At 33.4% G+C, this 26,441-nt stretch overlaps 1 protein-coding gene and 1 pseudogene across 1 annotated transcript; one reads left to right on the top strand and one right to left on the bottom strand.

Annotated features, from left to right (window-relative positions):
* Window positions 1–1,035: 1,035 nt before the first annotated feature.
* Window positions 1,036–4,084, bottom strand: LOC128160509 (piggyBac transposable element-derived protein 4-like; annotated as a pseudogene).
* Window positions 4,085–12,338: 8,254 nt separating this feature from the next.
* Window positions 12,339–24,809, top strand: LOC128159949 (uncharacterized). Its single transcript, XM_052823186.1, has 4 exons — window positions 12,339–12,449; window positions 20,274–20,355; window positions 22,061–22,236; window positions 22,558–24,809. Exons 1-4 carry the CDS (start codon window positions 12,410–12,412, stop codon window positions 22,698–22,700), a joined length of 441 nt encoding a protein of 146 aa, XP_052679146.1. The 5' UTR covers window positions 12,339–12,409; the 3' UTR covers window positions 22,701–24,809.
* The last annotated feature ends 1,632 nt before the right edge of the window (window positions 24,810–26,441 follow it).

Here is a 26,441-nt window from a genome sequence, read left to right as displayed (position 1 = left end):
TTGTGTCACTTGCATATCTTTACTATGGAGAATCACTAGTAGATCATACTTCACATAAAGATTGTTATGACAAAAATAAGTGACATAACCCTTGACTGAAGGTCATTTTGTACAAGTGAAGGTCACTGACAAAATAAGTTCGAAATTTGAGTCAGGGGCATATCTTTGCTATTGAGAATCACTAGTAGATCATACTTCACACAAATATTGTTATGACTCATATAAGTGACATTACCCTTGACTCAATGTCATTTTGTACAGTTCAAGGTCACTAACATAATAAAACAAATTCATAATTTGAGTCAGGTGCATATCTTTGCTAGGGAGAATCACTGGTACTTCATACTTCACACAAAGATTGCTTATGACCACAAAAAGTGACATGACCTTTGACTCATGGCCATTTCGTAGAGTTCAAGGTCACTGACAGAAAAAGTTCTTTAATTGTGTTGCCTTTATCCTTCTTAAGAGAAACTGTAACAGTTTTATTTTACAATACGACTTTTAGAATGTGTTTTTGCAGGGGTGGGGTGTTATTCGTGAACTTGCTTATGGTGCATCTAGTTTTGGTTTAATTTTAAATGAAACAACAACAATCTGTTTGAAATTTAAGAATTTTGTAATCAGTGATCATGATAATCCTAATCTGGGGGGGGGGGTGTACATATACTTCCAAAAAAAAAATTCTCACCTACCAAAAATTTTTCTCCACAAAACTTGAAATTCACAAATAAACTGTTGGGGGGGGGGGGGGGGCGGGGGGGGGGGGGGGGGGGCTAGTGCTAGTATACCTGTGACTCCAATTTCTCAATATTTCCATCTTTTCAAGGTTAATTTCGGAACAATTATCTTTCCTCCGAGAAAAAGTTGGGGGGGGGGGCGGGGCGGGCTGAATCCTCTATGATGCTATGTGCCCAATGGTTACGTCTAACTTTGCCAAACAAGTGGGGGGGAGGTGCATTCAAGTTCCTATTAGTTACATTTACATACAGTGTATACACAGAAGTATAGCTAAATACACATACAAAACTGTGATTATACAAAATCATGTAAACCTAATGCATGTACAACTAATCATGAGGTAATTGATTGTGAATGTGGTACATTTGAAAACGGGCACCTCTACACAAGTAGATGTTGCAAATATTACAACCAAATATAGTTTCATGTCTTTGACCTTGAGAACTGCACCATCTGCATCGCCTCTTTTTTTCACCAAGTTTAACATTTGCGTGTCTTGAAATACCTGCCCTGGAAACCGAAGGACCATGTGGCTGGACTTTTCGTAATCTTTTACGGCTTGAGAAGTCCCCAATCAAGCATTGTGCAATATCCAGGGAGAAGTCATTCAAGGAATAGTGCTTAGTAGGCTTTGCTGTACCCGGAGTGTTCAACCACAGAAGGAAGCTGTTTATAATAGAGATTTCAAATATGAAATTCATAAAGTACTTCCAGAATTTCTTTGAGGGTCTTCCGACAGGATTCTTTGATCTGTACTGTGGGGAGCGGTCCACTCCGGAGTAGTTCTGCTGGTAATGTTGTATTGGAGGAGGGCGCTGAAGAAATACAAGATCACCACCCCTCCTGTGTCGAATGGCGGGTTCATCCCCAAGTGGGTTTGATGTAGTGGACAGGACATGTACCTGAAAAAGCATGCATTTATGTCATATAATTTTATTCCAGATTTCCCTATAAAGTACAAGAAACCTGTGTCAGAGTTAATGCTCATTGTTACCAAGTTGAACACACAGAAAGATGTATCAGGTTCATGCCTATACATATAACGAAGGTGTTAAAACCCTCTGCATTATAAGCAGTTGCATAACCTATTGTGATAAAAAATTGATCAAAAATATACTGGTACAGTATATAGAAGGATAAACAAAATCTTACTGGTTTATTATCATTCCAAACAGTAATGACCATGTTTTCATGCTGCACTTGCTTGGCATCCCCACGTTCTAAATTAGGGTTTTTCAGTTCGGTGGGAAATCCCCTCCTGTTTGCCTTGATGGTCCCACATGCATATATTCCATAATTTTCCAGGCACTGGACCAAAGGAATTGAAGTGAAAAATCTGCAATTTGTAATATAGTAAGTTGTAAAATAGTTCAAAAACATAATTTTTTTTTGCAAGAAAGCTAGATATCAATCCTGGTAAGCAAACAAAGAAAGGATGCGTATATTGTAATACAATTTATACAAACCTGTCAAAAAACACATGATGACCTTTCCATTTAATGTCCTTGCACAAATGTTTCACAACTCTCTCTCCCAAGCTTTGTCCTTGCATCTCATCAAATTTTCCAAGGTAGAGCCGATAATCATGGGTGTAGCCATTTGGCTCACAGCGCATCCATATCTTATGAAAATTCAGAAAAAAGTTTTTAAAAATTATATATTTAATATGAAAACTGTCTTCCATGTATGGATCTGGATGGAGTATGAAATCAGGTTTATTTATTTATTTATTTATTTATTTATTTATTTATTTATTTAGAGAGAGAGAGAGAGAGAGAGAGAGAGAGTTAGAGATTTAGATACTTATAATAGAGAGAGAGAGAGTACATAATCATCAGATATATTTCAAACTCCTAATCAGAGTATTTAATACTATTGTTGCAAATTAGTAATTTCAATAATTTTTGATCATATATTCTAATTGTTTCACTTATTATACATGGTTTATGAACAGGCACACACTAATAAAGAGCTACATTTATTTTAAAATTTCAAATTCGTGTTTGATTTGACAATCAAAATAAGCCTTACATATAATATAAAAAACTGAAAAATTGTAAATAAATTATATATAAACATTTCTGTGGGTGTAATTTCAAATTATCAATACCTTTAGACCCCTTTTTATTGGCTTGCATGGAGTATATTGTCGAGCAAAATGGTGACCCTTGTATCTCACCATTCCCTCATCAATACTTTGGCATTTTCCTGGTTTATAATATTTTTTGAGTGCTTCCCTTGTTGACGTTATGAGGGGTCGAATCTTATGCAGTCTAGAAAAACAAACCAAATAATATTATGATATTGCAATACTGTTATTATGAGAGTGTAAAAAATATAGTATGTGTAGTACACCTGTCCAGTCAATCTTTCACTGTATCTGGTCAAGGTTCTCAGACGAATGCTCGACATACTAAAATGAATAATATCAAACAAGCTAAGTTCACTCGCTCAACAGAATCACATAAACTGAAAGAAAGTATGTACCTGTCATACTGTGGAGACCCAGGAGCTCCCTGTGTACTATTGTCATTTACATGTAAATAACGAGACAGCATGGTAAATCTTTTTCTTGTCATGCAGTCTTTAAAACCTTGGTTTCCTATACAAATTAGAAAAATCACAGTAATTCAGATAAATTTGTTTACTAGGTAACTCTATTAGAACATAATGAATACAATCTTCATAATATAATATCTGTGTGTTGATATATAAATATGATTGTTCGTGGATATACATAAAGTAACTGATTTGCTTTTGATCTTTATATTATCTGAATTGAGAGGTGGACAGAGAACGCAGATTGACCTCTCTCTCTCTCTCTCTCTCTCTCTCTCTCTCTCTCTCTCTTGCTCTCTTTCTCTCTCTCCATGCAGGGGGGGGGGCAGGGGGGGGGGCTAGACTTAAAATAGAAATCTTGAAAAAAAAATTATGACATTATGGTTATGTTATGTCTATATCATGCTATGTCTAACTTTGAAAAAAAGTGAGGGGGCTATGCCAACCCCCCCCCCCCCCCGGCTCCTATGACATGAGAGCTAAATCACAAACATGTAATTTCATTCTTATAATATCTACTTATGAATACATATTATACAATTCAATAAATAATTTTTAAAATACTTACCAATGTATTTGTTATCAGACCAGTACATATGGATATCTGGTAATTGGTTTTATTCCCATAAGAATCCATAGACCAAAGTATGCCCTGACTTTAGTTTCATCTGTTGGAACCCAGTCAGGGTCGGGCTGCCCTGTACTTTCCGCCGTCTGTGCTGCATATTTGTTGGTTTCCTCGGCTATCTTCCCGAATATGGCTGATGGCAGCATTAGCTGGAAATACCGGTAAACGTGATCTTTGGGATCAAGAGTATGACATGGGCCATGAACTTCTCCAAACTCCGCTATTTCCACATCATGAAGGTCACTATATAGAATGTCAGACACCTCGGCCCAACGACACCTCGGCCCATGGACACCTCGGCCCCAGGACTCCTCGGCCAAGACGGGTCGGCCCAAATTTTGAGACACCCCGGCCCAAGCAAAAGACATCTCGGCTCAAGCAGAATTAAAATAAAATATCAATGATTTTCATGTTTTATTTATATTTTATTGAATATAAATTATATGATATATATAATTTGTAATTAAAAAAATATTTGTGTTAGTTAGCTGTATATTCCAATCTTCCCCCCGCGCACATGGGCACACGGCACACCTGTTGAGTATATCTTGTATATTATGTGTTAGTTAGCTGTATATTTCCAATCTCCCCCCCCCCCCGCGCACATGGGCACACGACACACCTGTTGAATAGATCTTGTATATTCTGTGTTAGTAAGCTGTATATTTCCAATCTTGCAAGTTAAAGTTCCATGGTCTTATACGCAAATGAATAAAACCATGTCTAGACAAACAAAGCAGCAATATTCTCACCCTGTTTATTAAACTTAAATCATGAATTATTAAGTTTTTTACTTTGTTTAAGAATGTGATAAACTTAACAAAAATGATCCAAGGTTAAGAAAAAAGGATTGTGTTTACTGTTTATAAATTCTGCTTTTCATTTAAAAAAATAATAATTGACTAGTCATAATTTAAAAAAAATATTGCAATAATTTACACCAGAAACATTAGAAATGCTTCTAGTATATCCACTTTTAAGAGTCATTAAATTCATTATTTTTAATGAACTTTTAATTAAATTTTGGATCACGTAATAATAATATAATGCATTGTCAATTAAGGAACAAAGTAAGTATGTTAGTGTATTAGAAAAATACGTATTGTAAGATACTGGATGAAACTTTTATCATCAAAAAATTGTATTGAATTAAGGATGACGTTTACTCAGAATGAAAAAATAATCCACTGATGATAATGAAAAACCATCTATTGTGTGTTATAGACCTTTGCTTGTATTGTTATTTTTCACTTTCAGAAAAGTAGGTCAATGACCTACTTTTTGAGTTAATGGCCATTGAATATTTATTGAAAAATCATTAAAACTCCCATAAAATTTTACACTACGATTGAGATTTTCTTAATTATAAAAATATTACAAATAATTAAACACTTTAAAAAATAAGATACAGTTTATGAATGGTAGTGGCACTAAATAAGTACACAACATTAAGATTTCAGCATCAATTTCAAAAAATAATTCAGTCCGAATTTCCTACATCAGTTTTCAAATCCCTACCCATTTTTGATTCAATTTTACAAAAAATTGAATGATGATAATACAAAAACATTTATGATATTGAACTACTTATATTGACCTTATTATGTTGGCATAAAATTTATATGAGGTCAATGATCAAAATTTTGAGATATGATGACTTTTATCGTTTTTAAGCATTTTCCAATATTTTTATTATTCGTGCCATAAGATTATTTTAATGAATAAGTGAGGTAAAACCAACGGAAAATATGTAAAATTACGTAGACTTAAATATAAAATCCTAACTTTTAATATTAGACTACTGCCAAAAAACTTTTAGCAGAAAACAAAATCAGCACAATTTAGTCCGAATTTCCTCTGTTTGGCTAAAAGTCAATTTTTGTTTGAGCATAATTCCATAATATAGTAAAACTATTGAATGTTTTGTCAATAACAATTTATTTCATAAATACTTTTTGTGTTTAGAACAAATTTTACTCACTACATTGAACTTTTTAACAATCGGAATTTGAGAACTCAAACCCTGAGTAAATAACACCCTTAAACTGTCTATCAAATATTTTAAGAATAATTGTTTCTTTGGGCCGAGGTGTCTTGTACATATTTTTAAAATAAAAATTTCTGTGGGCCGAGGTGTCTTGTACATGGGCCGAGGTGTCAATAGTTTTGGGCCGACCCGAAATCGTCACCAATATCGCTCAACTGACTGTCCAATGTGCACAGCGATGATTGTGTTTCTTGTTAATCGGATTCACTGTCGGTGTCAGATGAGAATCCCTCGTTATCTGAAACGTTTACATTGATGTCTGATCCATCAGAGAGGGAACCGTCCGAGTCACTGTCCGCGCTTTCGTCCATTATGTCGATAAATTTTCGCGCTGTTTACATGAAAGTCATAGCAACCAGGCCAAGGGAGCTAAGTCATTCGGACAACGCGGCAAGTGTAAAATAATGTGGTCATTGTGGATCGAGTTGATAAACAAAAATAATATTCCTTTTATAAACATTGGAACTAATAAAAACAATTTTGAAATAAACATTTTTGCAGAACATTTTGTTTCATTGCAAATCCCCAAAATCAAAAATAAAAGTGATGTACATATATATATCTATATATATACTGCAATACCCTGCAATTCGTATACTTTCATGAATTGTCATACAAAGTCATATACTGAATATCGTCTATTTTTTTTTTCTTAAAAAAAAAAGACCCAGATCGTTTATTTTATCTCTTGCTTTTACTTAGGAAAAAAAATTGACTTGATTCAGGTGCATGAATAATGTCGCGCTTTGTACTCGCAGGCACGGTCTGACTCAAAGCAATTTTTAACGAATTTTAGTACAGAATTTTAAATTAAATATTTTATTTTTATATCAAATATTCTACATTTAAAAAATATTATCACATTTACTGGATTAATTTGCGTTATTGTCAATTTAATATAAGATGCGTAGATTGTTTATACAGCGTGTATATGTCAACCTGAAAATGGCGTCATTTTTGTTTGACTCTAAAACACCGAAATTCCCATAAACAAATAACACATTAACACTTATTTTTATGTCGAAATGCTTGTAGAGACAAATGTAGCAAACATTTCAAGCTTTCAAATTTTGATAAACATTTTTATCAATGGCGTTTTAAAACAAAAGTACGACCGACGGAAGTTAGCACATAATCAGTCGACCCAGAGCGAGTTTTTGAGATTTCTGTTCGAAAATGCGATATGCAGTCCAAGATTTCGGTATTTTCTAGACGTCGTACAAAAAATGATAAGAGTAAAAAATGTTTATTTTCTATTCTACTTTCAAAAAATACAAACCGTTTTACTACAGATCAGTTATTGACAAAACGCCAGCATTTTATTATCAATAACTACCAAAAGGCGTCAAAAGGCGTCTATGGGCGTTAAAGGGTTAAGGTTTCAAAAAACATCAACATTTTTTGCAGTAGCCAAATGATTTTCTAGAATATGATTGGGGGTGTCGTTTTGAAGTGTGATCATGTACCAGAATTTTTTTTTATTAAGGGGATCAGTGGGCGACAAAAAATGACAGTTTTTTGCAAAAAAAAATGGTTCCCAGAACTACTCTTACAACGTTTGGAGTAGATACGTCATCTTTTGGGATATAATTCAGGCTGTCCTATAGATGTGCAGTAAGGTTTTAAAAATTTAAATTTCATCCAGGAAGTCAAATAGTAGCAGAAAATTGACCTTTATCACCCCAAAATAAACATAGATCCCAGAATTCCTCTTATGATTTAATGGATAGACACATCATATCTTGGGATATGGACTGTTCCATAGATGTGCATTAAGGTTTTCAAAAAATTGAATTTATCACGGGGCTTATGACCTACATACCGTTTGATTCCCTTTAAGGATCTAGAATATATAATATGGTTAAGGGGTGGAAATCTCAACCGTTTTCGAGATAATTGTGCACTTCCTGTTTGAGGGGATCACGACCACCCCAGAGGCCCATGACCTACATACCGTTTGATGCCCCTTGACACAAGGAACAAGAATATATATGGTTTAAGGGTGGGATCTCAACTGTTTTGAAGATATTAAAGTAGCAAGGGACAGTTTCGGATAAGGTATCCGTCAATATTTTTGTAAAATTGAGAGTTGCTGTACTTGAAGGCTTTTGAGTGCTGTTAAAATTCATGAAATGATTTTTAATGATTATCATTAGTTGGGTATAACCCTCTAACTATTTTTAGAATCGGTAGGACAACAAAGTAGTGCCTTTAAGCAAAAAAGTCCCTATACTTGCAGAGTGTATATACATTTATTGGGACATTTTAAATCAGAATGCTTGACACTTGTCAGAAAAGAGGATTTTCAATTTTAAAAACAAGTGTCAAAATTGAATTATCATTTGAAGAAAAGAATTGAAATTGTTTGATGTACACCCTTTCCAAAACTGAGAAATTCCCCACTTTTACTTTCATTTTCAGAGTTTTTCAATACAGACGCATTTTGCCGGAAAACGAATCTGACTTCAAACCACGAAATTTTAACAGGAAAGAGACAATTTGATGAGCTTTCATTCAAGAGGTCCCTCGTTGCTGAACGAAAATTAGGGCCGGAGCTATGAATCATAACGTTAACAGTGTTACATAGGGGTGTTACTGTCTAATGACAGCATTTAGTTTAAATTGCCTCCTACTTTGAAATAGGAGACTATTTATTCATACACAGAAGTATTCTAGAATTTTATGGAATCACATGCAAGAAGAAAAAGTTAAAAGGACTCTTATAACATAAAAACGGACAAATATTAATAGATGTAAAGGTTATAATAACTAGTTCACATAAACTATGGATATTTTTTTTTCTTTCGAAGAAATTATTTTTTCTTTCATCTGTCCATTATGTAATATGTATTGTAGCACAGCGCAATAACGCTTTGCACGGTGTAGTTATTGATTATACCCTTGAATAGCTCTTTTCAATAACTTTCATACGGTAAAAACAATTCTTTAGCTCCTCATAGTTTTAAACTTAAAGTTATTTAAATAGAGCCATTCATTCATCAATGTTCGGGTTGAGAACATTGAAGAAATTAATTGAAAATGATATAAAAGTTCGCACAAAACTTGGTCAACCGCTTATGTACAATTTACTGAATTTAAGAAAGTTTTTGAATCTGATATGATGTCTTATGAGACAGTTCTTATTTGGATAAAGAAATATCTGGCACAGAGCCTGTCTAAGATCAGCGAAAAACCGGCAATGCAAAAATCTCGAAAGTCAGTGTCACAATTTTGTATATATGTTCAATTAAAGTTTTATTAGTCTATTAATTTTTGTGAGTAACGGCGCTCCATAGAGTGCCACGGTCAGCTAGTCATTGTTTGTTAGACCGGTTTTCGTGCATGAGCTAGTTCCGGCCAGGTCGTTGATGAGAGAAGGTGTGTCCTTCTGTATGAACCTTCGTGGAGTTTGACAATATGTCTTAGGACATGTGTGGCCTATGTCTAATCCTGTGTGGAGTGTTTGAATAGAATTCCTGTGTGGTAAAAGTACGATAAACCGTGTTGAGAAAGAACAGCAGTAAGTGAGAAGTATTTTTCATTATCATTTCAATTTAAAATGCGCATACTTAAGTCTATATCTATATTGTCCTTGCTAAGTGTTTTATGACATTTTTGTTTGTTTGTATAAGAATTTAAAATATGGTAGCCTGACGGTTGAATATAATGTTTTTTTTAACAGTATAGTGTTGTAATTTTCACTGAGGACCCGACAATGAATTGAATTTTAGGTGACTAGCTGAGTGGGTGTGGTCGGTTATATACATGACGGTATCATCCGTGGGTGCAGGACAACGACAAGCTAACCATCGTGGACCCATAGTCAACGTGGGAAATGTGACACATGCGGACGCCCGGGAACTTTATGAGCTGGTGATATGGTCCAGTAACATCCGACAGACATCCGTGACGAAAGGTTTGATTTACATGACAGTGTGTCTACGCACGTGTACCAGGTTATGCGATATACATGACCGTGTGATGTATCCTTATTACCATCGATCAACATAAATTGTGGTCTCAACTATGCACGTACCTACTGCGGGTGAATTTATGTATTAAAATACAACTTCCCAAAAGCATTGTCCGGACTTAGTATTCATAAGTGACATCAGCCAAAGTCGGGTTATTTATTCTGTTTATATATGTTGGGGATATTTAGGGGGTTAGTTTTTTTTAAATTATTATTGTCTGTGTGAATGCGTTGTGTGATTTTTCAGCTATTTGCGTGTGTGTGTGTGTGTGTGTGTGTGTGTTTAGAGAAGGTTGTATGCAGTAGCTATATATGTTTTCGTTACACTGTAAATAAAGTTATTTTCACGGTTCTGCCTCTTTATCTTTTCAAAGTTCAGTTCGTAGACGAGGGAATTTCCAGGCCTTTTAACACAAATTGTGACTTTAAGGGAATTAATTGATGTCAGATTTTAGTACACGAATCATGCAATTTTTATTTTGATGCGTATTTTTAAAATGTGGAAGATGGCTACAGCATACAATGACATATTACCAAAACCGGGTACGAGTACAAACCGATAGCAATTGCTAAAATATTTTCCAGATTCAATCAAACAAAATTTGCAAATATTGTTACTGTTGACATTCATAATTTCGAACCAATAAGTTGGCCAATAAAAAAAAAATTGTAATCTAAATATGGTTACTTAAACCATAGAATGTCTGTACTTGGCAATAATAAGCACAAATAAGGGTTTTTCCTTCATATTCCTGACACATGGTAGTAAAGCCGTACTAACTCCGGTGCCGAAGGGTAAACACGTTACAGGTCAGTATTATCAAAACGTATTCTAAAAAAAGCTTAGGAGAAAACACCATGTGTCAGGATATAGGCCTTTCATGAAAACGCCCAATCACGTCATGACGTCAATGTTAATGACCTTTGGCCTTGTAATTTACTGTGCATTAAGTCTGAACATAATTGATGCTTATGTCCAAAAGTCATGTATTTATCATAAAAGAAACACAAGTTACACAAGACATACATTTTAGATAATATAAGGCTACAGAATGCAAAACGATCAAATAAAGATAATTCAAAAATAGGTTTTCAACATATCAAGGTATGTTGTACCTCGATATTTTTATACTTTGAGTATATGAAGAGCATGGTTTATGATTTATTTTCAACGATGATAGATGTTTTACAAAGAATTGTGCCATTATTTCGTAAATTGTCTTGATAATAATTGAAGCGTGCTTATATTCTGAATACACAACTGTTGCTTGGATGACCTCCCCTTATTTAGATATCCTTACTTTTTTAAATATTTTTTTTTTCATTTTTAAATTTGTAGCATTAATTGAAGTTTTGAAGTGTCATATAATCTTCTAAGTTTTATTCTATCGTTATATCACAAATTTGTCTTTTTGAAAACACAGGTAATGGGGCATTCAGATTTTTGAATTCTAGAGCGATACGGACATGACGACGGGCTGGGACAAACAAATCAGCCCTGGGGGACGAGACAGTCCTTGTTGCCGGATGCTGTCTCACTTAGTTCAATACAGGAATATCAGGGCTGATACACTTACAGTTATATCATATATAAATGGAATAATTAGTGACCAAACGAAATTTAGGTTATGACATAGGACGTGCTATTCTGCCGAACGACGCCAGACTTCTAAAAATCAAACCTTCCATCATTCGTTAAACATCGTTATAATCCATTGCATTCACCTTTGGATGATATACTTGTACTAATGCTGAGAACATTCCCTATATAGAATAATCAGCTATTACCCTATGTTATGTTCTGGTCGACTTAAACAATAATTTAAATAGGTACTTTTGTATGTTTAATGTATAATTAAATATATACAGAAATAAAGATTTGTGAAATAACTTCGGACGCAAAACAGCTTTAGTCTTAAAACAATAACTAGTGAGCAGTTTACTTAATAAACGTTGATAGGGAGTTATCCTTGTTTACAAGGTGTGTTTACTTTGAATGGGTAGTGCCATGTTGCGTTAAAGAGGTAGATATTAACTGTATTACTTTAGAGTTAAAAGTTAAAATCTTTAGAAAGCATTAATTAAAAAAAAGACAACGTAATATTGTAAGTGGATCAAGAGCATCAATGACAACTACGACAAACAAAAAGGAGCAGAAGAAAACAGTAAACAGAAATGGCACATTCATTTCAAAATACCGTTGAAAAGATTTAAATCCCTTGATATCGTGTCTTTAGGTAAATGTTGCTTCTTTCTTGTAAGTGCCTGTAAAACACACTGCAATATTCCTGTTCAAATGGGTTTAAATATATTCTCTTTTAGAGACTCAATTGAAACTACACATAAAAAAATACCTTTGAATTTTTTAAAATCCAACTGAGTCTTAAATACGCAGTGATTTTTTTAAGAAAGGTGTGCGTGTGCTGATCTATACAAGCGAATACAACATCCAATCGCAAAAATGAAGAAACTTATTCTGGAATTGATTTTTACAATACTTTGTAAGTCATTATTTTATCTTCTTATCACTTATTTAGGTTGCTATATTTTGTATATAAATATTATAATCACAAAAGTACAATATACATTACTTAAAGAAGTAGCCTATATAAATTTCATTATTAACTTTATTAGCAAAAAAAATGTAAGAAATTTAAAATACTTTTAGAATTGTTTTTAAAATGGATAATTAAATCGCCAAAACTTGAAAAAATCCTAACTATCATTAATATTATATTAAGAATTCTTCGTAAATGTGCATGTGTTAATCATTTATCAAAGTGGATTTCGAAACCCGAATCTCGGATTTAAAGTCTACCGTGTTTAAAATTCAAGTTCTTGGCAGGAGCCATGTGCGGTGTATGTTTGAAAATAGGCTATTATGGTTTCTATGGCGGTTTTGTAATTGATTATTGATTTTGGTCTTCAGACGAGATCTATTTTATGTCTTATTATAAAAAGGTTTCAGATATACAGTGCACTGATTTACGAAAGGTATAGAGACAAATATTTTCGATCAAATCGAAATTTGAAATGTTAGTTGTGTTTGGAGAATGAATTAATGAGAAAGAATCTTTGGTCTAACCAAACATATGCATGATTTCTCACAATTAGAAATGGACATTGAAATGACAATAGACTGATATTTTAAAAGTGTTCCAACTGCATCCACAGTGCAGTAAAAGAAACAAATGTTTAATGACTCAGACTAAATGGTGTATAAATTACATTTGTTTTTCTTATTTATTTTACAATTGAATAAATAGAAATCTGTTCCTAAAATTCGATTAGGTATTCTATATTCCAGCAATAACAGTTTACTGTCTATTTTGCATTCAAAAAGTGCATTATATATTGCTTTCCAACAGAAAGAATCATCAAGGTTAAGTAGACTTTACTATTTTTTTGTGTTTGACACTAGTATTACAGCGATCTATTAACATATTATATACATCTTTGTTGTTTTAAAGAAAATTAGTAATGGATCTTTGTGAAATTGGCAACGTTTTACCCAATTGTTAACATTGATCACAACAAATCAAAGGAATCTTTTAACAAATAAAGGACTCTTGAATAGAACCTTGTAAGTTGCAAGAAATGCTATTCAAATTCACTGTATATTAAATATACAAAAAACAAATGTGTATCCCAATTAAACACAACTACTACAGAAATAGATATTGTCCTCCACTTTACTCAGGGTGGGGGATATTTAATTGAGGTTGACCGCCCGTGTGACCGTCTGTCCGTCTATCATTCTGTTTGTGTAACAATTTCCTTAATCACTACAGAAACAAATTATTTCAATAGAAGGTGGGATGTATTTCATCATGAGAATCACTTTGCAACCACTATTGAAAGACAACTACAATTGAAATAAATCATTTCAATAGTGGTTGGTGAAGACTGTCTTATAACAAGAAGACTTCCTTCTTAATCAGGATGTACTTTGATTCACATGTATATCGCCAGGTTTCCCATACCACCTGTCATCCGGAACCGAAAATGTTACACACAGACGGAATTATAGACGGACAAACAGTCGTACGGACGGAAAGACCTAAATTTATATCCCCAACATTCATGGGACGAAATTTATTTCAATAATGATGGTGTTTCAATAATGGTTACAATTTATTTGATATTTATAATAAAGTTCATTACCAACTATTAAGTTCTTTCCCAACTACTATTGATAAAAAATTATTTCAATAGTGATTGTATTTCAAATTGTGGTTTCAAATTGATTTTTATAAGGACATACAACCCAACCACTATTGAGAGAATGAAATAATTTATTTCAATAGTGGTTTTAATAAAACCCATCCCCAACCACCAATTGATGTACTAATTACATTAAAAATCAAAGTACTGAAGAACTGACGGGAGTTGATTTTGTCGATGTTTATTTATTTTAAAATCAATGATATGTTATTTTGCATGACAAGTACGTGTAGTTTCTAATTTGTATTTGAATTACGCACATTTTTATAATTTGAATTTTTGGACTTTTTCGACAAGAATGTCGAGAAACCCCCCATATGAATCATCTTAAATAATATTTTAAGATAAAATTAATTCAATCAAAATATATATCAGTAATAGAAATATTTCTCGAAAATTGTATGGATCCAAGAAATATTCAACTCTATAGTCTCGTTCAACCAAACGCTCGGCTGACACCGTAAATCTCCGACAAGCAAGGGAGACTCTCTGCTTGTCGGAGATTTTCGGAGACAGCCGAGCGTCGAGTTGAACGAGACTATATTGAACTCTGCCGTAGGAATACATACGACTCATAAAAATATCTATATTGTTCGTACCATTAAAAATCTGACTATTTTCAAGCTATTTATAAATAAGTTTCCTTGAAAAGCAATGCTTTAGCATACATTACATCGAATTTATCAATTATGTTCAAGAACTAAGTCTTGTCAGCAGCGATGATTTGTGATGAGGTCCAAACACTGTTTCACGTTCGGTTTGTCTGAGTAACTGCATAGGAGAGTTGATTAAAATCAACTCCCAAAAACTATGTTAAATTAACGTTTTTTACTAATTGCCAAACAATGAAAACAACTTTGTTTTTAGGTTTGTCAGGAGTAATTGATTTCAGCAATATTGGTTTTTTTTGCTCTTGCTAAGAAGACTTATCGGCTACAAAATGTTGAAAATTTAATATCATTTTATTTCAAAATTCTTAAACTTTCCTATTTATCAGTGAACATATACAGGATTTGTTAAATTCATACTTTGAATATGCAGTGTAATTAAGTTTTAAACGGGTACAGATTGACCTTTTTTTTACTTTAAAGGGGAGAATTTGTATTTTTAAAAGGCGTAAAAACTCGCAAAAATAATATACATTGTAAACTGTAATAACTTCAACAACAGCAATTACAACTACGAACAAAAAGAAAAAATCCAAAAGTTACCAAACTAAAAAAGAAGATCGCTATCTTTTTAAAATACCGTTGAAAAGTTGAAAAGACTTAAACTACTTGATATAAGTTTTTGAAAATACCGTTTAACCACTTGACATAAATTTCTTAAGGTAAATATTCATATGTTTGTGTATGTGCCTTTAAAACCACATTACTCTTGTTCAAATTTAATTTTGAATTTAAATATAATCTTTAGAAACTCAATTAAAACTGCATATAATGGAAATATAAAGAAATGTCGAAATCCAATTGAATTAAAAGCCGCGGTGATTTTTCATTAGAAAGATGTCAAGTTTTATACCAGACGATTTTATCTTCTTACAGCAAATATGAGAAAATTATTTTGGAACTCTTTTTTACAAGGGTTAGTTAGTTTACATATTGTAATAATGATCACGGTTGTTACATAATGTTTTGATTTTTTAAAATCACTACAAGTTCACAAGAAAATAGTTCTTATATATTTATATACCTGTTACCATTAATCCTCGCTTCGCGAGGCGGGCTCGCTGCGCTCGGTATAAATGTTTAAATCCGCTGATATTTTCATAGTAAACCTTAACAGTGCTGCGAGCACTTCTTTGAAAGGTGTTACATGTAATATTGCAGTAGACAGTAAGGTAAAGACTCAAAATGTATTTCATATCTGACAAATATACTAAGGCAAACCCCCCCCCCCCCCCCCCCCCAAAAAAAAAAAAAAAACAAGAACAAACTTGGAAATAAAACTGAAAAGCCTATGTAAACAAGCCAGATGATATTTAAGAATTAGAATTTTTTGAAATAAATGCAAAAATATAGGCTTATTCGTTAACTAATCTTCATTCACATTTCGTTTAAAAATAAAATAGAAGAAAACTATTCTTGACGAGTATCTGAAACAAATTTGATCATTGATCATGTTTTAATGACAGCTACATTTGTATTATTGTTCACCATTGATATAGTTTATATTTGGTCGTGTCTTATAGGCTTTACTACGAAAGCCGAGAAGGATCATTCGAGATTCGAGATTCGAAATACGAGATTCGAAATACGAGATTCGAGATTCGAAATTCGAGATTCAATATCTAAATTAACCAATCAAATCATGGATCTGAAACCTGTATCCTAGCAACATCAAACTGTTCTAAATAAAGATCATTCGTACATGCTCTTTCCTACAAATAAATGTCTTAATAGCTCTTATATAGTGGTTATAAAATGGTTAAATCAACATTGATGAATTAACCCCACACAGTATAAACAATTAAATTAGAAATAACACTTTTGGCTTTGCGAATCTAAGTGGTTTTGTTTGCCCTGTATGTATTTCCCCCCGAACAATTTTAACCCGAAGTGTATTCGCCCCAACTGTGTAAAAATCGGCTCGCGAAGAAAGATCTGTTTAATCTAAATGTTTTAGCTATGAAACGAAACTCAATGAAATAATCGACATGTCAAAATATAGGTTATGATAAAGTTTTAAACCATAGAAGATATAATGATTTACAACCTCAAAGACAAAAATCCAGATAAGAATAGTGTATTGTAGGGTATGGCAATGCCATTGTCGATATGAGAGAGAGAGAGAGAGAGAGAGAGAGAGAGAGAGAGAGAGAGAGAGAGAGACAGACAGACAGACAGACAGACAGACAGACAGACAGACACAGAGAGAGTTTTGTAGTGTCAAATTGAGTTTGATTTAGAATTTGAAATTGATTTGATTTGTTACAAGCATATATAGACAATAATTAAGCCTCTAAAACGAGAAAAGAGAGGAGGTAGCTAGGGTAGGGCAGACCAACTAGCAAGCTTTAATTTTAACGGTGTTAGCGCACCTGTGATTCACCTGTGATTTACATCGACTCTCTCTCTCTCTCTCTCTCTCTCTCTCTGTCTCCCTGTCTCTCTCTGTCTCTCTCTCTCTCTCTCTCTCTCTCTCTCTCTCTCTCTCTCTCTCTCTCTCTCTCTCATCACCTAGCATTTCCTTTTCCGTGAGGGGGTTTGGGGTATTTGTGATGTCTTACATTAGCTAGCGAAAATGATAAAAAAACCATGAAATTTTCTTTAAATTGTGTGTGGATGTTTTACGCCAATAATCTGTTTTCAGTATATACATTTCAGGGGGGGGGGGGGGGGCTATATAGTCCTAATTAATTTGTCAGTTATTCTGTCCCCACTTTGTTTTCTCTTCGTTTTCCAGGTTTTTTTTATTTGGCTCGGCAATTTAATATAAAACTTTCTGTGGAGCTCCATAACGATGCACTGTAGATAAATTATGAGTAGTTTTACTTTTAATAAACAGGTACATATCCGTACTTGATTTTTAATTTGACTCTTATAATCGGATTTAATATTCCAATAATTAATAGGGTAGGAAAGAGTAGACGGGACTTTTTTGCGCATATCCTACTGTACCATTCATTCAACACAGGTATTAGCACTCATCGAGTTCGACTTGCTTTCCTTTTCTTTCATCCACTGGATTTAAAGCTATTAATTTTTGAAAATATTTTGAATTTATGGCCTGATTGTATATAAATTAGAGCTGCGCTGGTGCATATATTTACCCAAATGGACCAAAATATAACCAAATGAATCTAAAAATTTTGACAAAATTAGTTTTAAACGTACGACTCTTTTTCAATTCTAATCGGGTATGTCCTTTAGAAAAATCTTGAACCACACACATTTTAGCAAATAATTTTTTTTATGGGGAGGGAGGTGGTGCCGGTATAGGACATGTATTGCTTGTGGCAGTTGTGCTATACTCTCATTTGTTATAATAGGTAATACTACATATTGATATAAAATGAAAGTTTCCAATTACACTGTACATAGCTTCTATCACGCATTTTGACCCGTGCGATAGTTTAAAACAATTTTCAAAGCATTTAATGTAATTCAACCGATCATTTTTGAAATTTAATTTTCTGGATCCCCGCCTGATACGTCCGCCTTCTTGTATATTAGAATTACATGTACGTTGACCATATGTACACATTAACTTAATCGGCTATGTTATGGGACGATAACATTTTTTATCAATGTTTTTGCAGGATATGTAACAAATAACAGCCTATTTGTGGGTTTTTGCACTGATTATTTGAGATAATTTGCCGCCTTCTTTTATGCATTCCACACACCACTCACAGTTTCTTTATTTGGTGTTCTGTGTGTATGGCGAAAAATTGGTAAATTTGCACCACTCACCCCTTGTAGTTTCATCCTGATTACATTTTATCTGGCTAAGTGTACTGTAGTAGTATATTAAATACAGACATCTTTGTTTGCAGTGCTTATTTACATCTTTAGAGATTTACTTACAAAAAAGTAAACATTTGTATGACTTATATGTAATTATTGTCAATTTTGGTGCGGTGGGGGTAGGGGGGTAGGAAACTACAGAGAAACTTAACTGGGCTGTGAAACATATGCTTTTACTCTTTTTGTTGATAAATCAATGAATGAATTATAACAAAATACATGCACAACAATTAATTTTGAAATATTCATGCACAATCAAATAAAAGGTTTTACTGTTCTCTGCACAAGAAATCGGCAATGTGAACAAATTGGCACCCTATCATCCCTACCTTTAAATGTAGAGAGTAGGTATCCTTCTATATTGAAAACAATTCCAAAAGTAAGACTCATAATAAGTTGTTTACTGAGGAAAACTAAACAAAGTGTATTTATTAATAATTCCGTATGATGTGATAATATCTGATTTGTCTATAATCATAGTACTAGTGTATCACTGTATGCATACATATAAACGATTAGTGATGCTTATATTTATTAGTGAAACAGGACAGATTATTTATATTTAGATTATTTAGATACATGTATTAATCTTCATGCGGGGATCTAGAAAGGAGGGGGTCAGGGGATCTGGACCCCCTCCTCGGGAAAATTGGAGCTTATTAAATTTACACAGTAAATTTTTTAAAAAATGGCCTAGGAACCCCTACAGAAAAAATTAGCTCCGCTTATGAAGTTCTCTACCATAACCGCATTTTTACACAAAAGGGGTAATAAACCCGGGTTTTAAACTATTACTGGTGGTGAAATACCTTAGGGTTCAAACGCATCAGGTGGAAATGCACCAGGGCCAACAAAATCACTTAGATCCGCGAAGCACACTGCATTATTACTAGTCTACTTAGATATTATGTGTAAAAGTAAATACAAATAATTATTTAGTTAGGTAAGGAGAAGTGAACATAGCATTTATTTGTATATAAGAGTATGTACGTATGCTTTTTATTTAAAACAGTTTGATGTCGCTAGAATACATATTTTCAGATCCTTGATTTGATTGGTTAATTTAGATAATGAATCTCGAATTTCGAATCTCGAATCTCGTATTTCGAATCTCGAATTTCGAATCTCGAATCTCGAATGATCCTTCTCGGCTTTCGTACTTTACAGCTGGTGGTTGTTTACTTTTCAACTTTGATCAAATGATTTCACTATAATACAATGCAATTACTTAAATGCATGTGCAATGTGACATAGTAATGGAACACATGTAAGAGAGACACTTTTTGCCTCTGTGGGGTTTGAACCCAGGTCCTCTGGCATGCCAGTCCAGTCCAGCACTCTACCGATCGAGCTAAAGGGTTAACCCTCTAGCCAGAGCTAGCAGGAATGCCATATACTTGACTCTACCACACATACAGTAAAGCACGCTTATAACGAAATAGGGAGGGACGGGCGATTTTGCTTCGTATTAAGCATAATTTGTTATATCCGTCAACATGTAATAAGTCACGGGAAATTAAATTCACTTTGCTGTTAGCTTCAGTTCATTATAGGCGTGTTTGCTATAATTGTGTTTTACTGTATGTTTTTCGAATCTTTTATCTAAGTAAATAACTGAGCAACGTTTTGTAGGTCTTCCTCTGGCGTCGGCGGCTTATTGCTACTACTATTATTACAGTGGTTACTACTGCTACTACTATTCCAGCTACGACAGGTAAGCAAGTACCAGCTCAGTGTATTCACTCATACCAAATAATGTAGTAAAGGAGGAACATTTACTGTGGAATCATTTATATTCGTAGGGGCCAATGTTCGTGGATACTGAAAATGTTCCTGGTTTGTTGGGATGTTATTTCGTTGCTAGCAAGTTGGGGATAATTTTCTAATAAATATTAAACTAATCCTTGTATACACGTTCGTGGAAATGTAAACTCATAGGCAAGGGGTACCTACGAAAGTCACGAATATTGATCCCCCCACAAAAAAAATGATTCCACAGTATACAGAAAAAATATAAATAAAAATCGTCTGAGGTTTACATAAATTGTCGTACAGGAAAGAAATAAAAGTAAAACTGGACTTATAACAGAATATTTACATCTACCATGTATAATTTCCTCTTTTTCTTACGGGAATATATAGTCAATTCATAGCTCTATAGAAACAGCCAAACTGAAATTTACACGCCCCATTTATCGATTGGTCGAAATCTACAGCGGCTAAAATTGACAGGACTGAAATTGACATGCCCTGTTTATCGATTGGTCTGAGTCTACAGAGAAAGTAAACTCACGGACTGCACTAAATAATCATGATGATGCCAGACTCAAAGTTTCACAAGAGACCATTTGGCTGTTCCTTTTAGCTGACGTACTATGTACATTAACAGTAATTTAGTGAATTTTACTAACTTTTCATAATCAATTTATTAACTAGTTAAAGAAAGATGTTCATATAAACAATAAAATGCTTTCTTTGATGATTCATGCGGGTTATGAAGGTAGGGATCATTGCAGGAAAAATTAACATTACCCGCTAACGCGGGTTATATTTTTTCCCTGCAATGTCGCTACCTTCATATCCCGAATGAATCACCAAAGAAATCATTTTATTGTTTAAATAATCATATTTACGTTAGATTTCGGTATAAAGGATCAGATCAGGAAAACGATAAAGGGGAATAGACAACATCGAAATTATTTGAAATAAATACACAATTTTCTCAAATATTTGATATTATGATCTGATATAAGTTTACTTTCAGGTAAAAATGCATTTCGTCACCAATAAGTCGTCTGTTACACATACAATAGGCATACTACTTGTCTCTCATTTAGAGGGATACTATTAATTACACGGAAGACCATTGTTTGATGTACAAAATTGTGCTATTTTTTCTTAGATTTACATGTAAACATCAAAAACTTTCCAAAGCAAAAATCGGATTTTTAATCTGTATACTCATGACCTAGAAATTTTTTTTATATCATTGGGCCACATTTGGACAATTGGTCTTTTAATTTCCTAATTGCTAGTAGGAATTAATCATTTTATGTTGACAAAATTTTGTTTGTATCAATATTTTATCTTTGTTGCTCTGATAATAAGAAAAAAGAACCTCAACACATAACTGGTTGAATTATAATCTTATTATTGAAAACTGAAATTAGTTTACATTAAATTTACATGCATTCAATTTTTCAGAACTAAAACTTGTCTTTACTATTATTGATGGGATCTAATTGCCTATTAACCTATTTATAATATTTTATCCTTGCATATCATCAATTTAAAAACTTAGTAATCATAATCCAACAAATTATTCCAGATAACTCATCGATAAATAACACTGTCTAAAAACACAACGACATTTACTGCATGGCTAAAGATAATCCTTTGCTGATACTCTTCGGTTTCAGTGTGGGTACATACGTTGGTGCGGTCGTTGGGGGAATAGTGTTCCTTATCGTAGTAGCTGTAGTCGTCGTGTGTATCTGTGCCGCTAAAAACAGCCAGAGGAACCGCGTGGTCACGATGCATGGGGGCGGAGCCACAGTGACTAATGTCAATAATGTCAACACAATTCAGCATCCTCGTAAGTTATCAAGTACATGTATTTCTTTTAAAAGAAAATAGTCATTATATATTCAGTTGATTATGTATTTGATGTGCTTCTATCATCACACATATTTATTCCTTTTTATCATTATCAAATCATTTTCAACATTACAGTAGGCTTTTCTTTTTATCTAAAACGCAAGATACAAGAAAATGTAAATATTATCATCATACATTGTCCTTCGGATTAGATGCCAAGGCAAAAGTAAATAAAAAAAAAATTAACAGAAGCTGTGTCTGATTATGTAATTTTATGCTACATTAATTAAACCTGTTTTTTTTTTACCTTTCTTTACAGCCCCACCAGCAGGTTATGGCTATGGAGCACCCCCTCCCCCTGGATATGGTCCTGGATTCGGGCAAGGATACAGCCAACCCTCTCAGTCCATGTTTAACGATCCCGCCTATCCCCCTAACCAGTACCCTCCCCCAAAATATTAAATTACTTATCGGCACATACAACATTTAAATTCATGTTATGTGTCGCAAGATGAAAACTTGTGGTGGATATTATGAAAGTATTGAAATGAACAATTTCTGTAAACAGCCCTAGAAAAACCTTGTAGCAACATCTATCATCGGTCATCTTGCGTAGATTTCTTTTATTTCCATTATACCAAATTAAAGTAGTTAGGTAAAAGAGCACAGTGAATGGAACTTCCCGTGATCTGAATTTTTATTTACGAATTGTACAATTTTAACTACTAGTAGATGTTTAAACCAATTGAAGAGGGTTATTCGTCCGAGTTAAAAATCATAAACATATCGTCGTCAATATAACAAAGGCCTTTCAAACTCAAACATTATTGCAGTAAACTTTACTATCGAGGAAGCCTTTGCATTTTCTTTCAACTAAAGAAGACTAAAGTTTTACAAACGAGAGAGAGAGAGAGAGAGAGAGACACACACACACACACACACACACACACACACACACACACACACACACACACACACACACACACAGAAACAGAGAGAAAGAGACAGACGGACAGACAAACAGATAGCTATTAAAGAAGGACAATTAGAGTATCAATACAAAAACATATCTACGTCAGTAAGATATTACACAAATTTTGCATACACTCCGAATCTCCAATTGGTTATTTACTTCCCAACATTATATTCCAAAGAAATATAGGTAACATTTTATTTATATGAAAATATATTTTGGGGAGCCAAGATTTTTCATCTAATGCTTTTAAAAACATGTTTGTGCTGAAAACTTAATTCATTGACACATCCTGTTACCTGGTAGTTGTTTTTTTACTTTATTAACACCATTTTGAATATGCCTGAACAGGTCCTTTTTGTGTTGTTTTGTTAATTGTTTATGTGTACTTTGTTTGGTTTTTTATCACTTTTGTTCAAGATAGCTGGATGGTCAACAATTTTGCCGTAGGATTCGTCATAGAGTCTGAAATATGGCATTTAAAAAACCGTCGTTTTGTAAAGAAATATATCAGATATGTTGACTGTAAAGTTTCAATGTTATCCTATATCTTTAAATATTTCTCTTCCTTCAAAGGATGTTGATATAGTCTTAGATAGTCTCGACCATCCAGTTCTCTTCAAACATGACATTAGAATCACATAAACTGCAATTTTTAAGAAATAACTCTGATTATATATTCTTTTTTGTGATCTTATACAACGTTTTACACCATGTATTTTGTGTTTATTATTTTTAAAACTTCGGCTGGAATAAATAGACAAATTCAAAGTCCTATCAGAATTGCCAAGAAAAGGTTAAACATTAAAATAACTTATAACACGCAAACGCGATGATAGTTTGTGTTAATGAAAAATTCGCAAGGATCTCCACGCTAACAGTTTTATAAAATACTAGTAGGACATAGAATTTTTATTTACCCCTGACTGCTTACTTTGTGTTTGAGGTAGCAGGTCATAGCTATAGTCATCACTTTGGTTTTATGTTTCAGTCTCTAATGAGATTCGTTGAATATTTAGTCCCGGTTTTCGTATATTCGAATGATATGATAATTATATAAATCAATCCTAATTGTTATACATGTGTATTTTTGAAATTCTTTTAATAAACTCTTTATACATCTACCTCGGTAGAACTTCATATTCTTCAAACATCATTTTGTATTCAAGGACACAACACTGTGCAAGTCAATTATGCCAGTGCCACGGTTGCAAGTTTTGCAATCGCTTAAGATGCAGTTTCGTACATAGTCATACATTTCAAATGAATAACTATTGGTCATGCAGAGAATATATATAAGTTCTGTTTTTTAATTGTGTCTCAGCTGACAGCAATGTTTTAACTTAAGTAGCTGCTGACCATTTCTTAATGAAATGATGCAGTTTTTGTCAGTTTTAGAGCACATAATACGAAGTAACTTCAAATATATGTAAATAACATGTAAATAACATGTAACCTCACTGATGCCATTCGTGGAAAAACACGATCGTGCATACACACAGACAGCAAAATATTAAATCTTTACCAGATTAGGTGCATTTAGTTTCACTTCACATATCCATAATGGCATTATATTAGTTTTGAGTCAAATTTGTAATTTGTATCTTTTTCGGCATTAAAAGCATTTGTTTATTAAAGCTTGTCCTCTTATGAATTTTATCAGTTTTTTAGTTTGATTGTATTTTTCAGTATTTTTATTGTGTTAAAATTCATTTAAGTATTCCATGCTATATTCTCACTATCACGATTCGCAGTGCGATTAAACTCGCGGTCTTCATCGTAGAGTTATTGTAGTAATTGCATCACACCTAACCAAATCTTGAGGACTGTCGTTGTGATTTTGTTGATCTGTCGAAATATTTTCTATAATCAACGCGATTATTTTTAAATCGTAGATATTCTTTATGATCGTATCAGTTCTCTCTGTATTGTTTTTAAGCGAAGCCTTTACCCCCCCCCCCCCACCCCCCCCCCCCTCCAGTTGTGATGATCTAAATCAGTATTGGTGTCGGCAAACTCCACGCTTCGAGCTCAAATGGTGATCATCTTCCATCTTGTTTTTGAAAAATAATCGCCATCATGATCATAGCTAATCACAACCGAACACGTAAGTTCGTAACACATACGTAGTATGCATGCGTGCGTAGTATCTTAATAAACCAAATCGCGAAAATGTCGTGAAGTTTAGATGGATCAGATTGTAATCCTATCGCACATTTCATCAGGATAATCTTATCTTAACGTATTTTGTCGTATCTTACCGGACAATTAGATCGTGACAAATCGCGTCATGTTAAATATATCTAATGGCCATACCGTATTAAGGGTCAACAGATCGGTTACGGACATATTTCTAGATCTACTATCAGTTACGATTTGTCAATGGTATTTTTTGTAATGGAGTGCACGAAATGGAAATCTAGCATTCCAAACAATCAACGATATTATTAAGTTATTGAGTTGTATTATGAAACACTTTTAATTTTAGAAAATACAGTTTTATCTCAAATTAATCTGAAAAAAATATCAAGCCCAGTTCAGTTGATTCGACATTCTAATACCCATTTTATGTATTTACTAAATATTTCTATCAAAACACAATTCCATATTGGCACCGGCTCTCAGGTGAAAGTTTTTTGTAAGAACCTAAAACTGTCTGTTTCATACTTTGCAAAAAACTGTGCACGTAACGAGCCGTGTCATTCAACAAACAGACCCTACCATTCTAAACTGCGCCATTCGGGGTTGTAAAAGTGCGCTAAAAATGATAATAAAGGCTGTATATACCGACCTAAGAAACAATTCGAATTCTACAGAACGTGGGACTGTATATAGCAACAAGAAGCAAATGTCACAGCTATTTAAAAAAATACATTGATATATTTTGACGCATCAAGTTCTTACACTGATTACATTAACGTTAACATATGTTTATTTAAAGTTGATTATCTTTTGCATTTTAATTTGAAAACTAATATTCTAGTAAAAGGAAAGCTATTTCGGCTATTTAATATCGACTATCTCTGCATCATCGGTATATCATTGCATTGTTCCACCCCTTGCAAAAATGATGAACTTTAATCCACCTGTAGAACGAAAGTTATCGTTTAAAGAATGAGATGCCCAGTGTTGTAAAATAGTTCGGATATCGTGTTTCATTCTAAATATGTTAAGTTGATGTTTTGAAATATTTAGAGATCTCAAATATGGCGGAAATGTGTACATTGTGA

The sequence above is a fragment of the Crassostrea angulata genome, chromosome 8, assembly GCF_025612915.1.
Source record: "Crassostrea angulata isolate pt1a10 chromosome 8, ASM2561291v2, whole genome shotgun sequence".
In the NCBI taxonomy this organism is placed as follows: domain Eukaryota; kingdom Metazoa; phylum Mollusca; class Bivalvia; order Ostreida; family Ostreidae; genus Magallana; species Magallana angulata.
This window is presented reverse-complemented; position numbering and strand designations above follow the sequence as displayed.

Excerpts from the sequence above, each read along its gene's own strand:
- LOC128159949 (XM_052823186.1), top strand. The coding sequence starts at position 12,410 with ATGAAGAAACTTATTCTGGAATTGATTTTTACAATACTTT. Across the intron at positions 12,450-20,273 it reads ATTGATTTTTACAATACTTT|GTCTTCCTCTGGCGTCGGCG; the intron begins GTAAGTCATTAT and ends AACGTTTTGTAG. Across the intron at positions 20,356-22,060 it reads TACTATTCCAGCTACGACAG|TGTGGGTACATACGTTGGTG; the intron begins GTAAGCAAGTAC and ends CTTCGGTTTCAG.